The 21585-nt window shown below is 40.5% G+C and overlaps 1 protein-coding gene across 1 annotated transcript in view; it reads right to left on the reverse strand.

Moving 5' to 3' along the window:
* Positions 1-21585, reverse strand: part of BLNK (B cell linker) — a gene marked incomplete at its 3' end in the record, with an annotated part of 104021 nt that overhangs the window by 61981 nt on the left and 20455 nt on the right. The window contains exon 3 of the mRNA XM_082002381.1: positions 10485-10531. Coding sequence (XP_081858507.1) covers positions 10485-10531 — 47 coding nt within the window. The remainder of the gene's footprint in view (positions 1-10484; positions 10532-21585) is intronic.

The following is a 21585-nucleotide window of genomic DNA, read 5'->3' on the forward strand; positions in this document are numbered from 1 at the left end:
TCCGTTATGCAGGTATGCACAAGTACCATCGTGCCCGTGTCCGTGGTGTTACTAAGGCAGTTCTACATTCCTCACATGGGCGTTGCTCTTGGAAGGGGAGTTTATGAGGAAGGTGCTAGTAAAGAGGTATTTATTTGCTTGCTGAATGCAATTTCTGTGTTTGTTTGGGGCAAATCTTTGTAATATATGTTCTTGGCAAATTTATTAATTCTATGGCTTGCCACCTGTAGCTGCGCAGGCTGTCGGGTTTCAGGTCTTGAATTCTGTTGCATGAAGGGCTGCTGTGGCATTCCTACCAACTGCCCTTCATCTTTTGCCAGGCCAGCTGTGCTGAGCAGCCTCTCCTGGAGCTGTTTCAAGCCACCGGGCTGCTACAGCACCAACTGTCTGGCTTGCAGCTGCAACAGGCCCTCCTGCCGCAGTCCCTCAACTTCTCCTTGCAGCTCGTCTTGTAACTTCAGCTTGTCTAGCTGACACCATTTTTAAGCACTGCATTTTTCATGGCTTAGTATCTTATCTCAACTGTTTACCTGTTCTTTTCTCATTTCTGAATTCAAGAAAGTCATGAACGAGACGGTTTAATACTTTCCTTCATTATCTTAGAAATACTGCACAGACCACCTGCCATCGCAGCACAAACATGTGAACTAATGCATGAAGCTCTGCATGCTTATACAAAAGCAAAAAGAGGTGATGTTTTCAGTGGTTTTCACAGAGGCTAGTCTAAAGTGAGAAGAATGAAATGTATCTCCTGCAGAGAGCATAAATACATGCTGTAAATTAAATATTGTATTTCTTTCAAAAACTGAGAGGACTCCAGTTTGGGGACTTAGAGTGAAATGAGCCAAGACATCTGCTCTGTTTTCTGCCCAGTGCGGACTTGAGCTAGGGCACATGTGGAATTCTGCTAAAATGAGATTATAAATTAATAGTCCTTCACACCTCATTGCTTGAATGAGTCAGAAGTTATTTTCTTCTGAGTTCTGAGTCCCAGGTGCAGCACTTTCTGACTACCAAATATGATTTTCTAAAAGGGAAGAAAGACCAGTGAATCGAAACTACAACAACCTCTTCTCTGTGGTCTGAGTAGAGTCATGTAATAGAGAAAAGGAAAACACATCAACTGACAAGGTAGAGGAAGAAGATCCTTTCCAGACACATGATGAAGAACCAGTTTGTAATTTGGGCAACAGCTTCCATTTCTGGTTCTACTTCTGGCTTTGTGTACAAACATAAGCTGGTCATTTGGACCTGTGTCCTAAAAAGGTGACCTCTCACTTTTTTCTTTGATTTTTGGTACCCAACTTGAGTTGCTCTGCAACTGATATTCTGTTGCTATTTAGGATGGTCTAGAGTACTAACAAAGATAAATGTTTCTACTTCCACTAAAACTTAGTGTGATTAAGCTATTACAGATCTGGCTCTCTGTATAGCTGGACCAACATATGTTTTTTTTCTCAGAGGCTGATCCACTCTTGCTCTTTAAAAAAGGTTAATAAACATCTAGTATTATTTAGCACTAGTCTGTCACACTTCTCAAAAAGTCTGTGATTTAGCTTGCTTAATGACCCTGAAAATGAGCATAGTGTTTCCAATATTGAAGAAATATTTACACTGTTAACCCCCCGTCAATGGAATTCCATTCTGTAGCTGAGCATCATAGTACAGTACCATGAAAGAAGATCAGACAAGGTTGATTAATTCTAAAATTTTCTGATTTATCAGTTGTCCTGAACAGGCTCCAGAACAGAGAGTAACAGAAAATCCTGGGGCTGAAGAAGAGGAGACTCTGGAGGCAGTTCTAGGCTTATACTGATTTATATATTATCTATACAGACATAAGCCAGCTCAGACTGCAACCTCTGTGCCTCTCTCTCTATTTTCCTAACTGGGATAGGGAGGATAAAATTGGCCATGGAGGATACTCAGACAATCTGAAACTGGTTTCCATCACAGGCATCAAGGGTGTTGGGATGAAAAATGGGTATTTCCTCTGACATCTTCATATCCTACCAGTGCTTTGATGAACTCCAGATCATACCAACTGGTATCTCAACTGTTTGAGAATGTATTTTCAGTATGAAAGGATGTGAAAAAGGACAAAATTCTTTTATTTCATTGGAGTTTATCAATGCAATTTTCATTAAGATGGAAAAGGAACTCCAACTCTGACAATATATCTGTAACTCTGTGGCATTCCTCATCATTGCAATAGTGATAATTCAGTCTAACAGTAGTATGTGCGTAAAGAAAGCCTTTTGTTTTATGTTCTTTCTACTCAGCCCAGGGGCAGGAATATGGCCCACAGAAGCCCAAGAACTAAAACATTGACAAGCTAGTTTCCACTTTAACCACAGCTGCACTACTGCAGCATTGCAACATCTGAACTGCTGCCATTGCTATTTGGAAAGCAGTAAGACTCCAGCAAATATCTGGATATTGGGACTTGAACAGAAAATACAAACGTGTATATTTTGTATATTTTTGTATATTTTCAACTTTTGAGAGAACTGTTTTACTACTATTTGTAGTACCTTTTTCAAAGACTGAATTGTTGTTTTATTTAGTCTCCTGTGACTTCCAATGATTCTTGTATACAGGTGTCTGTCTTCTCTCTATAAGCTCTGCCAAATGTAGATTCTAGCTACATATTTATCTTTGGTAACAAAGACAGGCTTGTAATCATGGTTATTTCCTGTCAACTTTGTTAAGGATCTTTATACAATTGCAGCTGAAGAAATTGTTTAGTGAGAAAGGCCACTGAAGTAGGGGATTTTTAGACATTGTGTTTCCTTAAAATACCTTTATTTAAAATTTTAAGGGATGCTGCAAGACAGGTAAGGCTGTTGCTTACTGTCTACTGCTTACTCAGTACTACATCACTGAGTTTGTCTTAAATGTGAACTGTAAGGAGATGGTGGGCTGGCAACGAGTCACTCATGATCTAAAAGCCATACAACACAGGACTGAACATAAGGTGATATACATTGCTCTTCAGCTCCACGCTTTGCTAGCTGGAATGGCTTCCATGTTTGGTTTGGTTTTCATCCCACCTAGAACACCATTAACGTAATTCCAGCTTGCATCTCCGTGTCCAGCTTAGAAAGAAGATAGTTTGTTTGAAAATGTCTTCTGTGTGCTTGCAGTTGTAGTTAAATGCAAAATACAGAAATAATTTCTTCCTTGTACAATTTTCTTTATACATTATTTTCAGTGTAAAACAATACATGAAATACAAACTCACTGTTCATCTCTGGAACAATATTAAATGTTATTGGACTTAAATATTGGACAGGGTATTTTGTCAAGATAGACTATCACAAATTTTTTGGCAAATCTCAAAAATACGGTAAAGCGTGGTTGGAAGATTAGATTGGATTTCCTTAGTACCAATAAAAATGTCCAGTTATAGATTCACAGGATTGGAATGTGTCTGTCTGGGTTCGCCTGACTGGGTACTTCTCTTGACATGAACTGGGGAGCTAAGATAGGGAAGGTGCTATGATTAAACTGTGGTCTCAGGTTCAAATCCATAAGGTCTATGGTGGTGCCACAAGGCTTTTAACACTGTAATATTTCCATTCTCTCATTTTTAAGTTTTGGCAAAACACTTAAAAATTATTTCAGAATACCAGTGTTGGCTGGCTTTGGATCCAAGATAGTATGGTGAACAGTCTAGTTACAGGAGCAGAAGTGGCCTTGCTAGAAGAGCATGAAACACAATATGCTCCTGAGCTGTGAGGGTGTCTTTCCTCCTTCTCAAGTAACTGGTGTCATTGCAAAAGTCTCGGTTGGTCATGGCAGAATGGAAGAGAAACTGTGTTAATGCAAGCGTCTGTTGCCCCCTTTCTGCTGCAGGAGTGTAATGTTCTCTGCTGTTGTAAAAGGAGGGAAGATGGTGTTGCTTTGCTCAGCAAGTATTTACTAGATCCTCCTGTGAACGGCAGAATATCCAGAATTAATTCTAATCAGCAGGCAATGGCTGCCTCTGTAAATATTCGATGCCTCAGTAGACTGCTGTCATAGCCTTTCTATGCTAAAAATGGGTAAATAATGTATAAAAATGTGATTTAAAGTAAAATTCAGATACACTTTTTTTTCCTTTGGAGTGTATATATCTACCAAGGAAGTGCCCTGTAATATGTTTCTGTGACCTATAGAGTGGTTATATACTGGAAACCTCTTTTGGTCTCATTTAGGTATCATTTTTATTGGGAGGTCAGTATATGAAGTTGTATCTTCTGAAATTGCAGCCCTGGCCTTTGCCAGTTTTGGGAATAAGTGGAAATTTTTAAAGTGATGTTTAAGCTACATCAAAAGCTCAGGAAAGCAAGGAGCTAAATCTACATATTTAGACATAAAATGTGAAACCTGAGTCAGCACTGATATTTAAAGTATATAGAGTAATTAATAACCCATTATGGTATATCCCAAGGAGGGGAGAAAAACTTTCCTGCTTACTAAGTATTGGGATAGGAGTCATCTATCTACCACCCTTGCTCTTTCAGCTTGGAGCTTTCTCTGGAGTGGGGAAAGTCCAAATGCAGATTGTTACAAGATTTCTGTACTGCTGCATCTTGCTGTACGTGCAAAGATCTTGCAAAAGATCTTGCAAAAGATCTTTGTCTTTATTTTTTTTTTTTTTTTAGAAATCAGTCTAATTCTCATAGAAATCTAATTGATTTTATTAGGATTTGTCTTTGGCTTTGCAAAGTAATCCACAGAAATAAAAATATAGGAGCAAGAAATAAAAATATTTCAAAGTGAAACTGAAAGTACCATGTTGCACACCCTACATTTATTAGCTAAGAATATATTTAATACTAATGCCTATGTAATCCCCCCCTCCAAACAGGATTAACAAATTCTCTACATGTGAAATTTGCACGTCATTGTAGTCTGTTAGAAGTCTACTATTTTGTTTCCTGACTTCTCTTTTGTTTTAATCTTAGTTTGAACTATCGTCTTAATGTTTATACTTTCAATTTTCTTGTCCTTTTAAAGAGAAGTAAAAACGTAACGAAGAACATGCATTATGCTTGCAGGTGTTTGAGACAATGATTCTCGCTAGAAGCATGGACAATGAGTTGAAAATACACTGAAGTGTCTGACTAAATTGTTGAGAAAAGATGGGTGTAAACCTCTGTCGCGGGTAGAATTAATATTGCCAACGGAGGCTTGTTTGCCCTATGAGTCATTGTCACCTTTTGTGACAAGCCTGGGGTGGCCCCTGACAGCACAGAGGTCTGTCTGGCAGCTGCAGCGATGGCAGCATAGGCCACTGCTTGGTTAGTAGCCACAGCCACAGCATTCAGGTGGCCCCAGTGCATGTAACTCCTGTGGCCCCGTGGCATCACAGCTCGTGAACGTGACCTTGGGAAGCAACTTACAGCTTTCACCTGCGGTGCAGTTGTACAATCTTCCTTGCTATTTTAAGTAAGGACATCACAATTCCTGATGCTTTTCCATTAAGGCACCCCTGTGAGATAGGGAAATGCTATTATTTCTGCTCTGCAGGTGGGAAAGGAAGCAGGGAATGCTAAAATAATTTGTCCAAATTTACTCAGGAAGTCTGTGGCAAAGGTAGGTCTCAAATCCACATTTATCAAATCCACGTTTAGTGATTAAACTAAATCTGGTCTGGGGCTGGTCTTGTTCAATATTTTCATCGATGATCTGGATGAGGGGATCATCAGTAAGTTTGCAGATGACACCAAGTTAGGTGGGAGTGTTGATTTGCTGGAGGGCAGGAAGGCTCTGCAGAGGGATCTGGACAGGCTGGATCGATGGGCAGAGGTCAACTGGATGAGGTTTAATAAGGCCAAGTGCCGGGTCCTGCACTTGGGCCACAACAACCCCATGCAACGCTACAGGCTTGGGGAGGAGTGGCTGGAGAGCTGCCCGGCGGAAAGGGACCTGGGGGTGCTGGCTGACGGTCGGCTGAACATGAGCCGGCAGTGTGCCCAGGTGGCCAAGAAGGCCAACAGCGTCCTGGCCTGTATCAGGAATAGTGTGGCCAGCAGGAGTAGGGAAGTGATCGTGCCCCTGTACTCGGCACTGGTGAGGCCGCACCTTGAATCCTGTGTTCAGTTTTGGGCCCCTCACTACAAGAAGGATGTTGAGGTGCTGGAGCGTGTCCAGAGAAGGGCAGTGAAGCTGGTGAGGGGTCTGGAGCACAAGTCTTATGAGGAGCGGCTGAGGGAACTGGGGTTGTTCAGTCTGGAGAAGAGGAGTCTGAGGGGAGACCTTATCGCTCTCTACAACTACCTGAAAGGGGGTTGTGGCGACGAGGGTGTTGGTCTCTTCTCCCAACTAACTAGTGATAGGATGAGAGGAAATGGCCTCAAGTTGCTCCAGGGGAGGTTTAGATTGGATATTAGGAAAAATTTCTTCACTGAGAGGGTGGTCAGGCATTGGAACAGGCTGCCCAGGGAGGTGGTGGAGTCACCATCTCTGGAAGTGTTCAAAGAATGTGTGGATGTGGCGCTTCAGGACATGGTTTAGGGGACATGGTGGCGCTGGATTAACGGTTGGACTTGATGATCTTGAAGGTCCTTTCCAACCTTAGTGATTCTGTGATTCTCTGATTATTGGACACCATCACTGCAAAAGATTTTGCCTTAAGAACTCTCTCCTGACCAGCAGGGCTAAGAGGGGATCCAGGCTTTTGCACCTGGTGTACGGAGAACTTGTCCATGGGTTTAAATGTTGATAGCTGTGAAAAAGCTGAAAAGTGATTTTTCCACATGAGTTTGTTTGCCTTCCTTAATGAAGAAATAAACGAGAAAAGGCAGGTGGAAGAGGGAGGATGAAAAAGGAGTTAATGTGTAATGTTCCTGGTTCTTGCAGTTTGAATTATGCAAGTGCAGACATTTCAAGTGGAAGATCTCAGCATTACAAAGGTACTTTCCTGATATGTAACATCTCTTACAATTGAGAATTTATTCATATGTCTCAGGAAATGAGAACTTTGCTTGGAAAACAAGCATGAAAAATTTCAGTCTAGAGTTATTAAAAATTATCAACAAATGAAAAATAGATGTTAGAAAGTAATCTAGAAATCAGTCTTGACTACAGAACACTTACTTGGTTTATGAATAGCAAATTTTTCTGCATATACTATAAATTCCTAGTAAAATAAACTAGTAACATTTTTCACAGCAGTGAAAAATTGGTAGATGTTTATTTCAAGGAAAGAAGTTCAAATGTTGCCTGCACCATAATTAAACAAAGCTTGTAATTGTGTGTTCCTTATCACAGCTCACTTATTATCCGGGATCTTCCATAACTTCATGCTGCTATATACAAATTGTAAACTCATATTTGACATCTCATATCTGATTTGCGGGTGAAGACTTCTCATTTACCTAGCAATCCGACACAGGCAGAACAGGCTTCTGAATTTGCACATGTGATAGAGCGCACTGATTTTGTGATGTGTTCAGAGTCCCCAGAGCTCATGAGTTGAGAGCAAAATTTATTCTGAGTTTGGTTTGGGATGAATTTCTAATCACATTAGCTATAAAGAAGACCTTTTAATTTCACGGTCCCTGGGAAAGTGAAACTTGAGTAAGCTGAAAGTATTGTGAAACAATTTCTGCATAAACATCTAATACTATAAGTCTTGGACTATCTACACTGAGGTGATTGAGCTGTAATTACATTTCTTTCTCAAGATGTGCTTCCAAATTATAGATGTATATCGTTGAGTTATAGCTTATACGTCAGTTTTGCTGAATACAGTTATAAATACCAATCTTATTTGCACTGCTTATTAAAATGTTAAGTAAAGATAGAAAGACAGCATGTCTGGAAAGTACTTAAGTTCCAACATTCTGAAATATCTGTGGTATGAGGTTGGTTCTGGTATTTGATCTCCCTTAGAGTGCTCCCGAATGTAGTGTGATATTCTAGACATGAATTTTAACACTGAATAAATGAGCCCATGTCCATAGTCAGTGGGATGTTTGAGACTTCTCTGGTGGGAAGTATCTGGAAACTGCTGTTGTACTGCTGTTCCTGAGAGCGAACTTACTCAGTGTTTTGGATGTCCCCAGGCTTTCAGAGGGGGAGTGTATCAACTGAGTCTGCTGTGTGGAGTGAAAAACACAACGGTGCTTCTGCAGGAGGAAGGGCTTTAAGCAAAGCTCAAGATTTCAACATCATGTCAGGACTGTTGAAAACATACAATCCTGTGAGAGCAGTGTGTTGCACAACCCTGGCAGCCAGCTCCAGAGCAGGTTTGGACTACTGCCTCGGTACTCTGCTGTCCCATTTTGAAAGCAGCACCTCTCTTCTGTTATTGTTTTGGGAAGAGTGGAAGGAATCTTTCATTATTGCATTTCACAGAAAGGATAGGACACTAGTAGAGATCGCACCTTGATCATTTCACTACTATATCCAGTAGCTGCTCAGAAGCAATCTAGGTAGACCTGTGGCTTTAAGTGTTGATCAGAACTAGTCTACATCATGCCGCTGTTAGGCTGTTAAAGCCAATGCTAATTGAATTGACAGGATATAGTAAGAGTCTTCATTAAAAATGTAGTGCAAAACAAGTTTATTTCAGGGTATCTAAACATAATTACTACAATAAACTCTTCCCAGAGGAAACATTTTGTCTTTTTTTGCCCCTGTTATCTTTTCCCCCTTAGAGAACAGCTATGGTATTGATTAAAGGGGAAAGAGCCTTCCACGGAGTTAGTGGAGGTATTTGGTGCAGAAGCCAGAGCTGTATACCCATGCATGCCTGCAGATTCCTCCTGGTATATCAGTGATGGGATTTCCTAACAGAATGTAGAATAACTGTGTGGCTTAGTTCACGGAGCATTTATAGCCTTCTAGACTCAAAATCTTTCTTTTCCATAAGAACAACACCAAGCGTTGCACTAGTGAGAACTAGAATGGGAAAGGCAAAGAGCTCTTGATGGTGGCATGTCAGAGGACCTAGCTTCTGTCTCAGGAAGCCCCATGAAAAATCTTTCATAACAGTCAGAGACCTGAAGCACTGGCCACTGCCAGGAAAAACACAGGACTTTGGACTCAACTTGTCCAGAGATTACCATTTTTCTGTTTAGTTATCCTTAGTGTTTTGGTCCATTGGGGATCACCTGCTGTATGAACAGGCTTGAACAGGCCTGTTCACCTGGCTTAAGTTGATCAATGTAGACCTTTCCCAGTTAAACCATGCAAACTGTTCGAGTGCTAGAAAGTCGGGCAATTTTTGCAATAGTAAGTAGCAAGATGTAAGAGCAACAGATTTTAGAGTGAAAGTTGGTGCTAGGGACCTGACATCCACACTGTACATTTCAGGAGTTTTATTACTCTGGACTTGATCTACTCTGGTCTTTTGTTTTATACTTGACAACAGAATTCGCTTTATGGAACACCTTTGTTATTCCATTTTATAATTTGAGAATCCAAAACTTGAATGTCCACATCAGCAGAAGTGCAACTCTTGGTCTCAGTTCAGTAGATTTTTGTTTGCCCCAATCTTGTGGTGGATCAGATTCATGTATATCACAGAAACAGGGATCAGACCCCTAGTTAACTTTATATTCCTGCTCTCTACATTTTCTCTCAAAATGATGTCCCATTAGACTTAATTACTTTGCAAGAAAGTCCTTTGATATTTTCCTTAGTCATCTAGTTAATTATTAAAACAAACCCAGAAGAATATTAATATGTTCTCATCAAATTCTTATCAACAGGAACAGGATTTTAATGGGTAAAAATGCCTCAAAGTTCCTCCAGTTTCTTACCAATAGAGTAGGATTCAGAAAAGAATTCTGTTTTCATCAAAAAGAGAAAATGCTTTCCCAGGTGGGGGGGGGGGGGGGGAAGAGAAAGCTACATGGAATAATAACAACCACTAAGTTAAGTAGAACAACTCATTTCATATTAAACTGAACTCTTAGGAAAAACTCCCTCATATTATTTCTGTGCAGTAATACAAGAGAAATAATATACTTGAACATTAAGGATATCCTTCTAAATGAACTTGATTTGTCACAAATTATATGAAGGCATTTTCTGTTATACCTGTATTTACTTATTCAATACTCTATTTAAATTACTTTCAACATAATACTTTGTTAATCTGATCACTTAAATGGATCCCTAAGCAGCAGATGAACCAATTCTGAAAATTTGGCCTCATACACTATACAAGTGAAGGGCTTTTGTATTCTGGAAGAAGTTGAACTTGTACTTTTTCTAATATTAAGGTTGTCCCTGTCTGTTCTGAGGAAGAATATCACCCAGCAGCTGGTGCAGAGGAAAATTTCTTGTCAGCTGATCTGAACCATAGTTCTGTAAACCTTCCAGGATCCTAATTGTGAGGAAGTTCCACCCCCATCAATTAATGCCCTTCACATGAGCAGGAGGTTTCAATTCTCATTTTCCCTTATTTATTAACAGAGAAACTGTCAGAGTATAACAGAGCATTAGTCATTTAATGGGAAAGCAGAAAATAATGAGGCACTTACGGCTGGTGCATTATTTTGAATTGGCTCAGCTCATAATCTGATACATTCTGAAAAAAGAGAAAACAGGTTTTGTATTTTAAATAAAGATCAATTTAATCAAGACTAATCCATTAAGTAAATTGTATGACATTTTTAATAGCGAACTAGGCAAAGACCTAAAAAATTGTTTTCGGTTTCGCAGGTACATGGTTGTCTCATCTTGGTTAATGCTTAACTTTTTGTTACTGGTCTCTTGCAACATTTCTGGAAAGCTGGTAGCATATGCTACATTGTGAAACTGGAACTTAACCGGGCATGTGGCAGCTTAAATTATGCTGGTTACTGAATCATTCAAAAAGTGATAAGCAAGCCATTTTATATGTCTCTTTCCAGCTCCACCACAGAATTTCATTGGGGATTTTTGCTGAAATCAGCAGATTAGTATAGCAGTGGCTGAGTGAAAGGCTACTTTAACAATGGTTGGGAGCCTATTAAGTCACAGTTTGGTCTGTTCTTGCACTAGACTTCTGCATGACTGCATGGGGTTGAAAAAAAGTGGAATTTTTAGTGTGCCACCTTGACATTTAGAGTGCCCATTCTAGTGCTGCACAAGCTGATTTGGGTACTGAAACGGTTTAGCCAAATAATTTCAATAGTTTCTGTGGCTCTACGCACCTTTCACCTCTATGTGCCAAAAAGTCCATGCGCTGCACTAAAGCAGCAGAAGTACTTCTGATGTTCCAGCTAGCTTGCAGCCGAACTTCTTCAGTCAGAGTTTTAAGCTAGTCTAAATGAAACCTTTTTTATCTATGTATTTTCCTTTAATGCAAAATTTCCAGTAAAATCTCTGTATTGTTCACAGACCAAACGTGTGACTGCATGGTTTTAGTCCAGAAACCTCTTAATGCTAAAATGTCTTCTTTCTTAGCATAGATTTCAACAGGGGATAGGTCAGGCTGAAAACATGTCCATTTAATAGATGCAATACTAACTCTCCTTCTATTTTTGTGTCAGGAAGAGGAAATTAATTTTCTTGCTTCCTGAGGCTTCCTCGGCACACCTATAGCGGATGTGAAATCTCTGAAACAGGTACTTTTCAGTGACTTCAGTGATACTGAGTTCATTGTAATATGATTGATGTTTGCCCATCAGTCCCAAACTGTTTTGCTTTTTCTCACTGTCTCATCAGCATGATTTGTATCAGGCCTACAAAATAAGGCGCTAATAACAAGTGTGTGAGACAAGGAGATCAAGTAGAGAACATGTAAGATCTCAGAGAAAATATATTTCCTCAGTCTGTATTTAAATTCATGTGAATCTCTGCGTTTCTTTGATATATTTGTTGGGAAAATATGCCATTTCAGACACTAGAGAACCCCTTACATTTAATACTGAGCCTGTAATTATACTGTAACAAAAAGCAGCTGCAGATCTACATATAGGGCATATGGTAATTAGCAGATGATCTAGCAGATCTAGTAATCACCAAATTCCTGAGGAAATATAAAACTATATTGAGCTGCCTGATTGACATATAGGCCCATCCGGGCTCGTTCGTACTTTGTCAGCTGTAATGATGACTCAGCAAATTGCTCCTGCAGATCAGGAGGAGGGCCAGCAATAGCCCTAAGGCTATTTCTTCCCCTGTTATTGCCCCTTTAGATAAAAGGAGGAAGCAGTTACGCTTTTTGTTGTAAGGATTTGATTTTTGCTCCCTTCCTTGTCTTTGCAAAATACACTATTTAAACTTTTTTCTTGAGTGTATTAAGATTGTGGAGATATAACTGCTTGGTGATTGCAGCTGAACAGGTTGTGTCGTTCTCCCTGCCCTTCCAAGCTGGTGTTTGCTGCAGTCTGCTGCTTAAGTAGTCCTCTGCTGTAGACAGCCCTTGCCACACAGCCAAGTGCTGTGTGTATGGTCAGATCAAGCGCTTCTTTTTAACTAGCAGTTGAGCTTGTTAGAGAAGAAAGCTATGGATCTAAGCACTTCCTATACTGGTGAATGTTTTATATAGAGGTTTTTAACTTGATTCCTTCCCCCCCCCCCCCCCCCCGAGACAGCCTTCAATAAGTGGATTAAACTATGAGCCTCCCTGAAGTTTAAGGAGATTAGCCTCTATGGGTCCAGTTGAAAGCTATCTTTTCTTATTTTGTATGTTTTTTGGATTGTGTTTGGTTGTTTTTGGTTTTTTTTTTTTTTAGTAAATTGTACCATTGATTGCAACTAAAAGCTGCTGCTGCATTTTAGAAACAAAATCCTGGCCTTAGGAAAGAATATAAAAATATCTTGCAAACTCAACATTTTTGAAATTACATAGTAGCTTCTGTAAGAAGATGACTAATTCTTCCAGGTTTTAATCATCCATTGCTCCTTTTTTTGCTTATGATATACAGTATTAGTAATTCATATGGGCATGAATGGAATATTTTGCAAATGAATATGCGTGATAAAGAAGTTAACGTAATTTCTTTCCTGGGGGGATATGAGTTGCCAAATATACAATGAGGAACTAAAGGGACAGATTGGAGCATTTGGGGTTTTTGTCTTTACAGTTTGATGTTAAAGTTCAATTTAGAAAGTGTATAAAAATTCTGTTCTCTTCAAACCTGCTATTAATTCCCTCCTTTCTACCGGCTGCTTCGTTCACCTGACATCAACTTTTCTCAGTAGCTCACTTAGCTCAGAAGCTAAGGGTAACCAAAACTCTCAGCTTGCAAATCAAGCCAGCCAGCTTTGTTCTGCAGATAGCAACTTGGAAGGGGAGAAACTGCTGCAGTGGTGCAAATGTTTGAGGTGTGTCTCACTCCTTCACCTGCAGAGGCATGTCTTGGATCTGAGTCTATCCTGCTGTAGCTGCTTGCCAGCATGGGTGCTGACGAAGGGGAAGCCTTACGTCAAATGCAAAGAGAAGCTAAATTTCTGTACAGTCTGAAGCTACAGAGCTGTAAGTAGGTTTTATGCATTTTTGTCTTAGACCGACATTTTTGGCTTAGACCGAAAAGCTTAGAGCGACTCATGCACGTGGACTTCAAGGTCAGGCTGGATGGGGCTCTGAACAACCTGACCTAGTTGAAGATCTCCCCGCACATTGGTGGGGGGGGGTGGATGGGTTGGACTAGATGACCTTTAAAGGTCCCTTCCAACCCAAACTGTTCTATGATTCTGTGACTGTGCAGTATGTGCACAGTGAACTGGCATGTCTGAGGTGCTCTGGCTCTTCGCAAATGGCCAGCACGTGTGTGTGTGGCTGGGTGGGACTTACGTCATTTTGCAGATTGAGGACATGTAGAGGATGACTGGCAAGTGAATAAGGGGGAGTTAGCATGCAAATGGAGTTCTGGTTGGAGGAAACTGAGTAAGTGTGGTAGGAAGGGAATGGGGCTTATACATGGGATAAAAAGTTCTAACACTGTGTAGCATATATGACACCTTCACCTGCCTCAGGTTTAGCACTTCTCAAAGGACAGCTTCCAAGTCATAAACGTGGCTGTCAGAAGTCATGGCACCTGACATGTTTTGGCCTCCAGGTTTGCCTTGGAGACTTTTTTGTCACGCTTTCGCAGTTCCTAGCTGAGGTAGGGATAAGGGATATTTTAATAGAGTTATTGCCTCAAAAAAGTTTTTAGATGTCTGAAGGAGGTTGTTGATATAGTTGACTGTATGATACAGTCTTTTCAATGATATTTTGAAGTTCATATAAGCACATCTCTTTCCCTTCCTTACTTTTCAGCCCCTCCTTGTAGGTAAACACTTGTATAAGATGGTCATGGCTGCAGGTGCAAATAATACCTTGAGCAGGAGATGCTCCAGGAGAGCCCTGAAGCATCAGCAGGAGTCAGAAAAAGTCAAATTTTGATGTGTATGAGGATGAGGGAATTCCCTTGACTTTATGATAAACAAACACGCTGTGTTGCTAGATAAGCTGTCAGTATCTGTGCAGTAAAGCTGCATGTAAAGTGAGTCTTGTCATTACCTTACAATAATGCTGAGTTACATTCTGTAACATTATCAGTTCTGAGCATGGACCAGTTTGGAGAAGTTTGCTGTGAAATTAGTTTGCTGCTTTTTGTGTGTGTGTATGTGTATCTTTATATACATTTGAATATGATATGGTATAATGAATTTGACTTCCTCCTAATTTTCTTCAATTTTGGGGGGAAAAGTAAAGACCCAGATTTATTTGTTGTTGAGCAATTTCATGTTGTTATGGCAAAGTAAATGCATAATATATTACAAAAGCTCTGTATTCAGTATGATCAACTTCTTTACATAAAGACACTGATGTTTATAGAATATGTTTGGTATCGACAAAAATACCTGCAAGTAGCCAGGATTAGGAGGGATCTACAGCTACATTTTTCACTTCTGAGAGACAGAAATTGGGAATGTAAATAAAAATGGTCTACATTTGAGTAGTCAATGCAAGTAAAAATCTGAAAAATCTTAAAACTGTAATAATCAATGTTAATGATATTACCTAAATGGCATAGTAGACTATCTGTGACCGGTCAGAGAAGATATAGTATTTCTTTGTAAAAATGTCCTTAAAAATATCATTATGGGTTAAGAATAAAATCTCAGTGCTGTCCTCTAGAAATACAACGTGAGCTATAGACCTTTGCCAGTGATATCTGGCAAAAACTGTCAGAGTGGCTTAGACTGAGTAAATCACAGAATAAATGCATAGTGGAAATTTCTAAAATCTTTTTTTCTCAGATAAAGAACAACTGTGCCCCACAGGGAGGGAAAAGCAGAAGAGAAGGTAGTAAATGAGATGTAGAATCCTTAAAATTAAAGGTCAGTCCAGAAAGAATGGTGTCATATATATATATATATATATAGCGCTTTCACTGTGAACAGAGAATTATTATTTTTAAGGTATTTATCCGTTTTAAAGTGTTAAACCTGACATCTAGTGGTAGCAAGAGCACTTTCTGTGCAAAGTGGCTTTATAGTGAGCCCAGTTTGCATAGCAGATTAACAGGTTGTAACTATATTACATACTGCAGTTGCAATTCCCTGTACTTTAGCCTAATTCAAATCCTGTTTCTTTATGCTACAGAGCCTTTCAAACTGAATCTTGCACTTTTTAGTAATATCTCACTTACATAGGTGAGTGGTGTCTGTTTGCCTCTATGAATGCATGGACTGCTGCTACGGAAGTGTCATCCTGATGAGCAATCTCATTAGAGAGGAAAAGGTTGGAAGAGGTGTTAGCGTTAAAATATTCCTGCTCAAAAAGCTGAGGATAAGGGTTAAAGAATCTCAGCAGGGTCACTGAGGAAACTGTTCAGCAGCTACCAATTTTAGACCCATCATGAACAAAGAGAAGTCAGGCTCCAGAGCGGCGAGGCACGCTTCGGGTGGTGGCATTGCTTGCGAGTGTAGGCTTCTCCGGGAGGCGAAGCAGGGCTTTATGGCCCTCAGACTCAGGTCTCACATGAATTCAGGCAAGAAGTGGGGTGTCTGAATCAATAGAGCATATAGGCGTGTGTTTAAATCGTTCTCACTGAAGACAAGAGGGTGTGTTCACTTGTTGGGATCTGTGCCTAAGTGTTTTGCTGAGTCATAGTTGATATCCTCACTTCTCATTCATATTTTATTCAAATAGCATTTTAAAAAATATTTTTCTTTTCTGTTCCATATTTTTTGTAGCTTATTCAGATTTTAGTGCCTTTGAAGAAAAACCCCTTGCTAAAACTCTGTGCGATGTACCTACCCCAATGAGGCTTTAATTTAGCTTTGCCTCCAGTGCTATTGTATACATAACGGATAAATTACTAATAAAGAGGAAAAAAGAGCAAAGTTATGCAAAAATGAAACTTTAATTATTTTAAAATTATTTTAAAGTATTGCTTAGGGGGTGCCATATCTATAGTCAGAGGATGCAATTTTAAAATGAACATAGACAAATTTAAAAGAACCGTTCAAATCTATCTTCCAGATAACAAAATGAAAGAGATCAGAAGGCTGGGTGTAGGCAGGGACAAATCTGAAGGAAGAAGGAAAAGAAATGTGCTTTCAGTGAAAGTGCAATTAGAAGTGTGCAAAGGTTACAAAAAAAAAAAAAAGGTAGTTTATTTTTTCAGGGTTGGCAGTTTGTGGCAAGAATTGTCAAAATATAGTGGTCAATTTTTGGTTGTAAATGTTTACTTCACAGTCTTCTCAGTTCATAGTAACGGTTGCAAATACCTCAGAGGTAAAAAATGTTGGTAGCATAATTCTAGAGAAACATAGCTCTGTGCAGTTTCAAGGCTGAGGTGAATCATGCGGTGCTGCCTCTATCATCCCATGTCTGTTACTTTCAAGACACGGTGAATCATGTTTGTTGAACGCAAATGTTGATAATCTGCAATGAACCTAAAGTCACCGTTACAGAAGCGGTACAAGAAAACAGCTGCCGCCATTTCGGATAGGCCAGCCTGCTGCTTTAACATGGAAGGAGAGATGAGCAGCAGTCCTGTTCGTTGGGGAGCTGCGCTGTAAGGCCAAGATTAGCTGTTAACAGTTGCGCCAGCCGGAGCTGGGTGATGCAGTCGCTTATCTATCCCGCCCCGGTAACCTAGTGCCGCTGCTGAATGGTTCTAATACGCTTTTGACCTTTCAGGTCTGAGTGTGGGAGGGCTTGCGATGACCCGAGGCCCATTGCTATGCGCAGGGTCACTCTGGCTTTGTCTGCACGCACCAGGGCTTCTGCTTGGACACTGATGCTTTTCCGAAGTGGAAAAGTAGTGAAAGCGTAAGGATAAGTTGTGCTAGTAGCACCGGAATTGTTGATAGACATGATATCTGTAAGATTTCACAACAGCCATCCCTGCATTTGGCTTATAGACCTCACGTAGTACAAGCGAAGTTGTGTGGGTAGCAGTGTTGGTAGCAAGGGAACATCATCAGGAAATGCTTGGTGTAAATAGGCCTGTTGGGGATGGGTTTCTTGGTCCCCTGTGGGTTTGTCAGTCAAAGTGCTGCCGGTATTTTGTCCTCGGGCATGCTTTTACTTAACTGAACTGCTCATCTAATATTGTGTTACTATGAGCTGTGTTCAACACGTCATGGGAGTTTGAGGTCTTGATGTCTATCATGCTGGAAGGAGCATTTTTAGGACAATCAGGATTACTTTAGCACCATTGATGGAGATCTCTTTGCAATAATGCTGCTCTATCACTTCAAGTGAAAACCAAGGGTTTTTTTATGAATGATTTGATTAGGTTTAATATGCTTTGAACTACTGTATGGTTTTGCCAGAACTCCAAGGCTGAGGAGTCTGTGCTGCATATCTTGCCACATTTATTTAACTGTTGAGATGTTAGAAACTTTTTTTTTCTTTGAGAGAATATTTTCCTGCAATAGTAGCTCAGTGAATCCCTGTGGTTTACATTATTCTGAGAAAACTGCTTTTTGCAATAGTACCTAAAGTGCACACATTTAAGGTTAACCATTTTTGCTTTGAAAGAGCTCCAATGAAACTTTGGACTTTAAACTTTGTTCTCATACATGCTATGAGTGGGTTCATCTATGATTTATTTGTTTGACCTAGGGTTTCCAGCCTATTCTTTACCCCAGGAGATGCTTGCTCACACTTGGCTATCCATGACTTTTTTGAACCTGTCATATTCAATCTCACATGCTGAGTGAATGGTCCCCTCCCTGAAAACTGTCTGCAGAAATAGTCTTGGTCTAAGACAGTAAAGCTTGATCTGCAACATAAATCGGTCTTTTTAGTGCATGCAGTGGGAAAGTTCATGTTATTTTTCCTAGAACATAGGTGTCCCCATTAGTCTTAGGCTGACCTGATGGAGAGGTGAGAGATTTCCAAGGCTCTTTCAAAAATTATACTGTCTTCCTCACTAACAGTGTAATGTTCTGCTTTACACCAAAGACAGCTCTGTGGGCTGAGCTCTATATTTGCATGTCCTTATTGAAAGGACACTTACTGGAACACAGAAAATAAAACCACTTCCCATATCTTTATAGTAATGTACTGCTATATGCTTAAGCAGCTTAAAATGGGTTTTAGTGTTTGAAAAAGGAAGCAAGTCACCACATACAGAAATAACAACTATGACCCCTAGAAATTTAGCCTCAGCAAAAACCAGCAGAGCCTGCTGCTGATGTGGGCTGCAAGATTAGGAAGTTTTTTCATTTTTTTTTCTGAGAAAACAGAATTCAGAAGAGCCAGCTGAAAGTATTCTAGCAGAACCATTTATCTCTAAAAATGCTTCATCAATTAAAACAATGTTTTACAAGACTCCTTTCACTTCATCAATGATTAAGAATGTATAAAAGTTTTTGGCAAAGTTAAATCAATTTATTTTGATGTTTTTCATATAAGGTAAAATGCCCAAATGAAGCATGTCAGTGCTACTGCTTTAGTGATTCCAAAGCATATTTTTTTTTTACTGGTATGGAAAACTTGCAACTATTGCAATTAATTCATTCTGGGAAACACTGAAGTGTCAGAAGTTTAATTTTTGGCCACATCTAAGAATTAATGGCCTGGAAAAAGTTTATAGTCTGTTGTCACGATACCGGTGACGTGAGATCTCCAAAGAACAGGACATGCCACAGACATGTCCTCAGCATGGGACTCTGCTGGAGGCAGAACTGGTGCTTTAGGAATTGACCTTTCCCCAGGACTCAGCCCAAGGTGGGAATGCACTATGCCGTTGACCAGTTTTGGACCCAGTTTAATAGTGACATCTAAAAGGATTTACATTCAGTTTCTTTTCATAATCTTGCTTTTCGACAGGCCTGAACTGCATCAGAGGCCAGCTGCTACTCCCAGCTACCTGATCCTCTTAGAATAGCTGCATGCAGGTGATTTGAGTCAAGTGGTGCCCTTCTGTGTCTAGCTTAGTAAAACAATGCTGTTGTGAAAACAAGACTCTCCCTTGCCCATGTTGTTATGTGCAGTTTCTTTCTAGCTCTTCTTTTCCTACCTGATCAACTTGTTTTTGCTACCTGGTATTTCCTTAAGTGGGCAGACCTCATCACCATGGTTGGTCTACCAGGCTCTTGCTGAGGTAAGAGTACAGGGGCTCTTGCAGGATCTTCTCTACGTCTCTCTGAGTCTCTTGCCCCTAGATAACCTGAGCAAGTTTTATTTTAATTACCTCCTATCCTATTTCTGAAGGGTGTGTGGGGTGTTTGATAGAACGCAGACAACATGGAGCTCTTCAGGTGCTTACTCCCCGCCACCAGCAAGGTGCCACTGGGCAGGGCTGGGGGGAAGCTGTACGAGGCACCTGGGTGTCCTAGTGGCTGCCAAAGCACCAGTCCTTCTCCTTTGGCTCCTGTCACGAAGGAATGTCTCCCATCCTTGTGCTGACTCTGGTGCTTCTCTGACCCTTTTGTGAGTTGAACAGTCTGCAAATTAAACAAGGGAATTCCCTTGAACCAAGCGAAGCTTCTGGCTAGAAAGGGGGGTGGAGAAAATTGTTGGTGACGAGACCCACCCCTGTCCCTGGCAGTTGTCTGGGTTTACGTGAAATCTTTCACTGAAGCTGTGTTTTTCACAGCTACTTTGAACTCCTAGGTGTATTCTGTGGGCACTGTGCTTCCGCTGCCTCCTTCCTACCTACCCTAGCGCTCAGCAGCAGTTGTGCGTGAGCTGGATTAGGAAAGCGGTCCGGCTGAAAAATAACCGTACAAAAAAAAGTTTACATCTGGATAAAACCTTGATGCACTTGCCTTTGTGGCCAAGTGAGAGCTAGTGCTAGCACAAGTGTGGGGGTGTGGAATGGGAGCACGTGGCAAAAGCAGAAGGGGAAGCATTGCCCCTTTAACTGAAGGGACAGTTTCATACCTGTTAATCTAATTTGCTTACTGAGGAAATTGAGGGAGGCAAGAGCTAGAATGGTTCTGGCGGTGGCATTTTCAGTATTTGAATATTGGCTTAGGTAGAGTAATACTGTCTTGGAATGGCGGCAGAGGCTGTCTGGGTGGAAGATGCTCTGTGCACTACACTGAAAAGCAAAAGTTCTCTCTATTTTCTTTGTATTAAGAGTTTCTATCCTGCTCTCAGGAGGGAGGCTGAAAATGACAACAGGAAATAGCACAGCAGAAATCAATTCTCAGGTCACTGATAGGTGAGACTGGCAAGGACCCTTGTTACATGGGGAAAGTTAGTTATAATCCTACTTAAACGCTACTATACAGGACAAATAATTGAATACAGAGACTCCACAGGTGTCTCAGGCTGTTGGGAGCAATGGGATCAATCTTGGAGAATGCCAGAAAGTAGGGGACTTGGGCCTTCAGCTCTCCCCTGCTGGCTAAGGGCCTGGGAACTGTGCAGAAGTGCTCCCTGCTGACACTGCCTGCAAAAGCAGCTGCTTTCCGCTTTCATGCATCTGGACAAAAACAATAATTATAACAAGAAGTTCTGGGAAATAGCTGGGCCTGAAGAGGCTGTACCGAAGGGCTGTGAGAATTGTCTCATCTCTCAGAGCAAATACTATGGCAGAAGCAGTCAGCAGTCTTAGAACTGCAACAGCAGTGTTAAAAGCAAAGCCTATATGTAAGAGTATTCTTGAAAGATTAAGAAAGATAGTCTGCATAATTGTAAGCACATTAGCTACTTCTAGTTCCTTGATGAAATGTAATCTTAATGAAAAGAATAAATGCTCTTGCTGAATCAGAAACCAAATGTGACTTTGTACATGCCTGGCAACTCCAAACACTCTGATGGCTGGCCACCTCTGGTTGGAAATAAACCACATCATAAGCTCCCTGGACACTTACATTGAAGTAACAATTTTGTGTGCCCACCCAGGAATATACTGAGCTATTTAACTTTGAAAGTACTCCCTGGATAATGGGATAGATTTGCTGTATCTTCTTTGATATTGTTTTATATTCTTGATGCAATGCTTTGCTTTAGCTTCATTCGTCAAAGTGTTGTGTATGTATATCTGTAGGTGTCTTGAAAATGAGCAGTTGATTTGCTTTGAATAGTGTTACCTCAGCCACAGCAAGCTACATCGCTAATAGCGGGTAATCACTGACTCCATCAGCAAGACCGTGCCTGCTGCATTTCAAGAGCAGTTGAAATAACTTTGCAAAAAGGTAGACTTTAAGGCGCTGGCAGCTCATTGCAAGTATGAGAAGGAACAACATATA

Source organism: Phaethon aethereus, assembly GCF_964289735.1.
Source record: "Phaethon aethereus genome assembly, chromosome: 7".
Classification (NCBI taxonomy): domain Eukaryota; kingdom Metazoa; phylum Chordata; class Aves; order Phaethontiformes; family Phaethontidae; genus Phaethon; species Phaethon aethereus.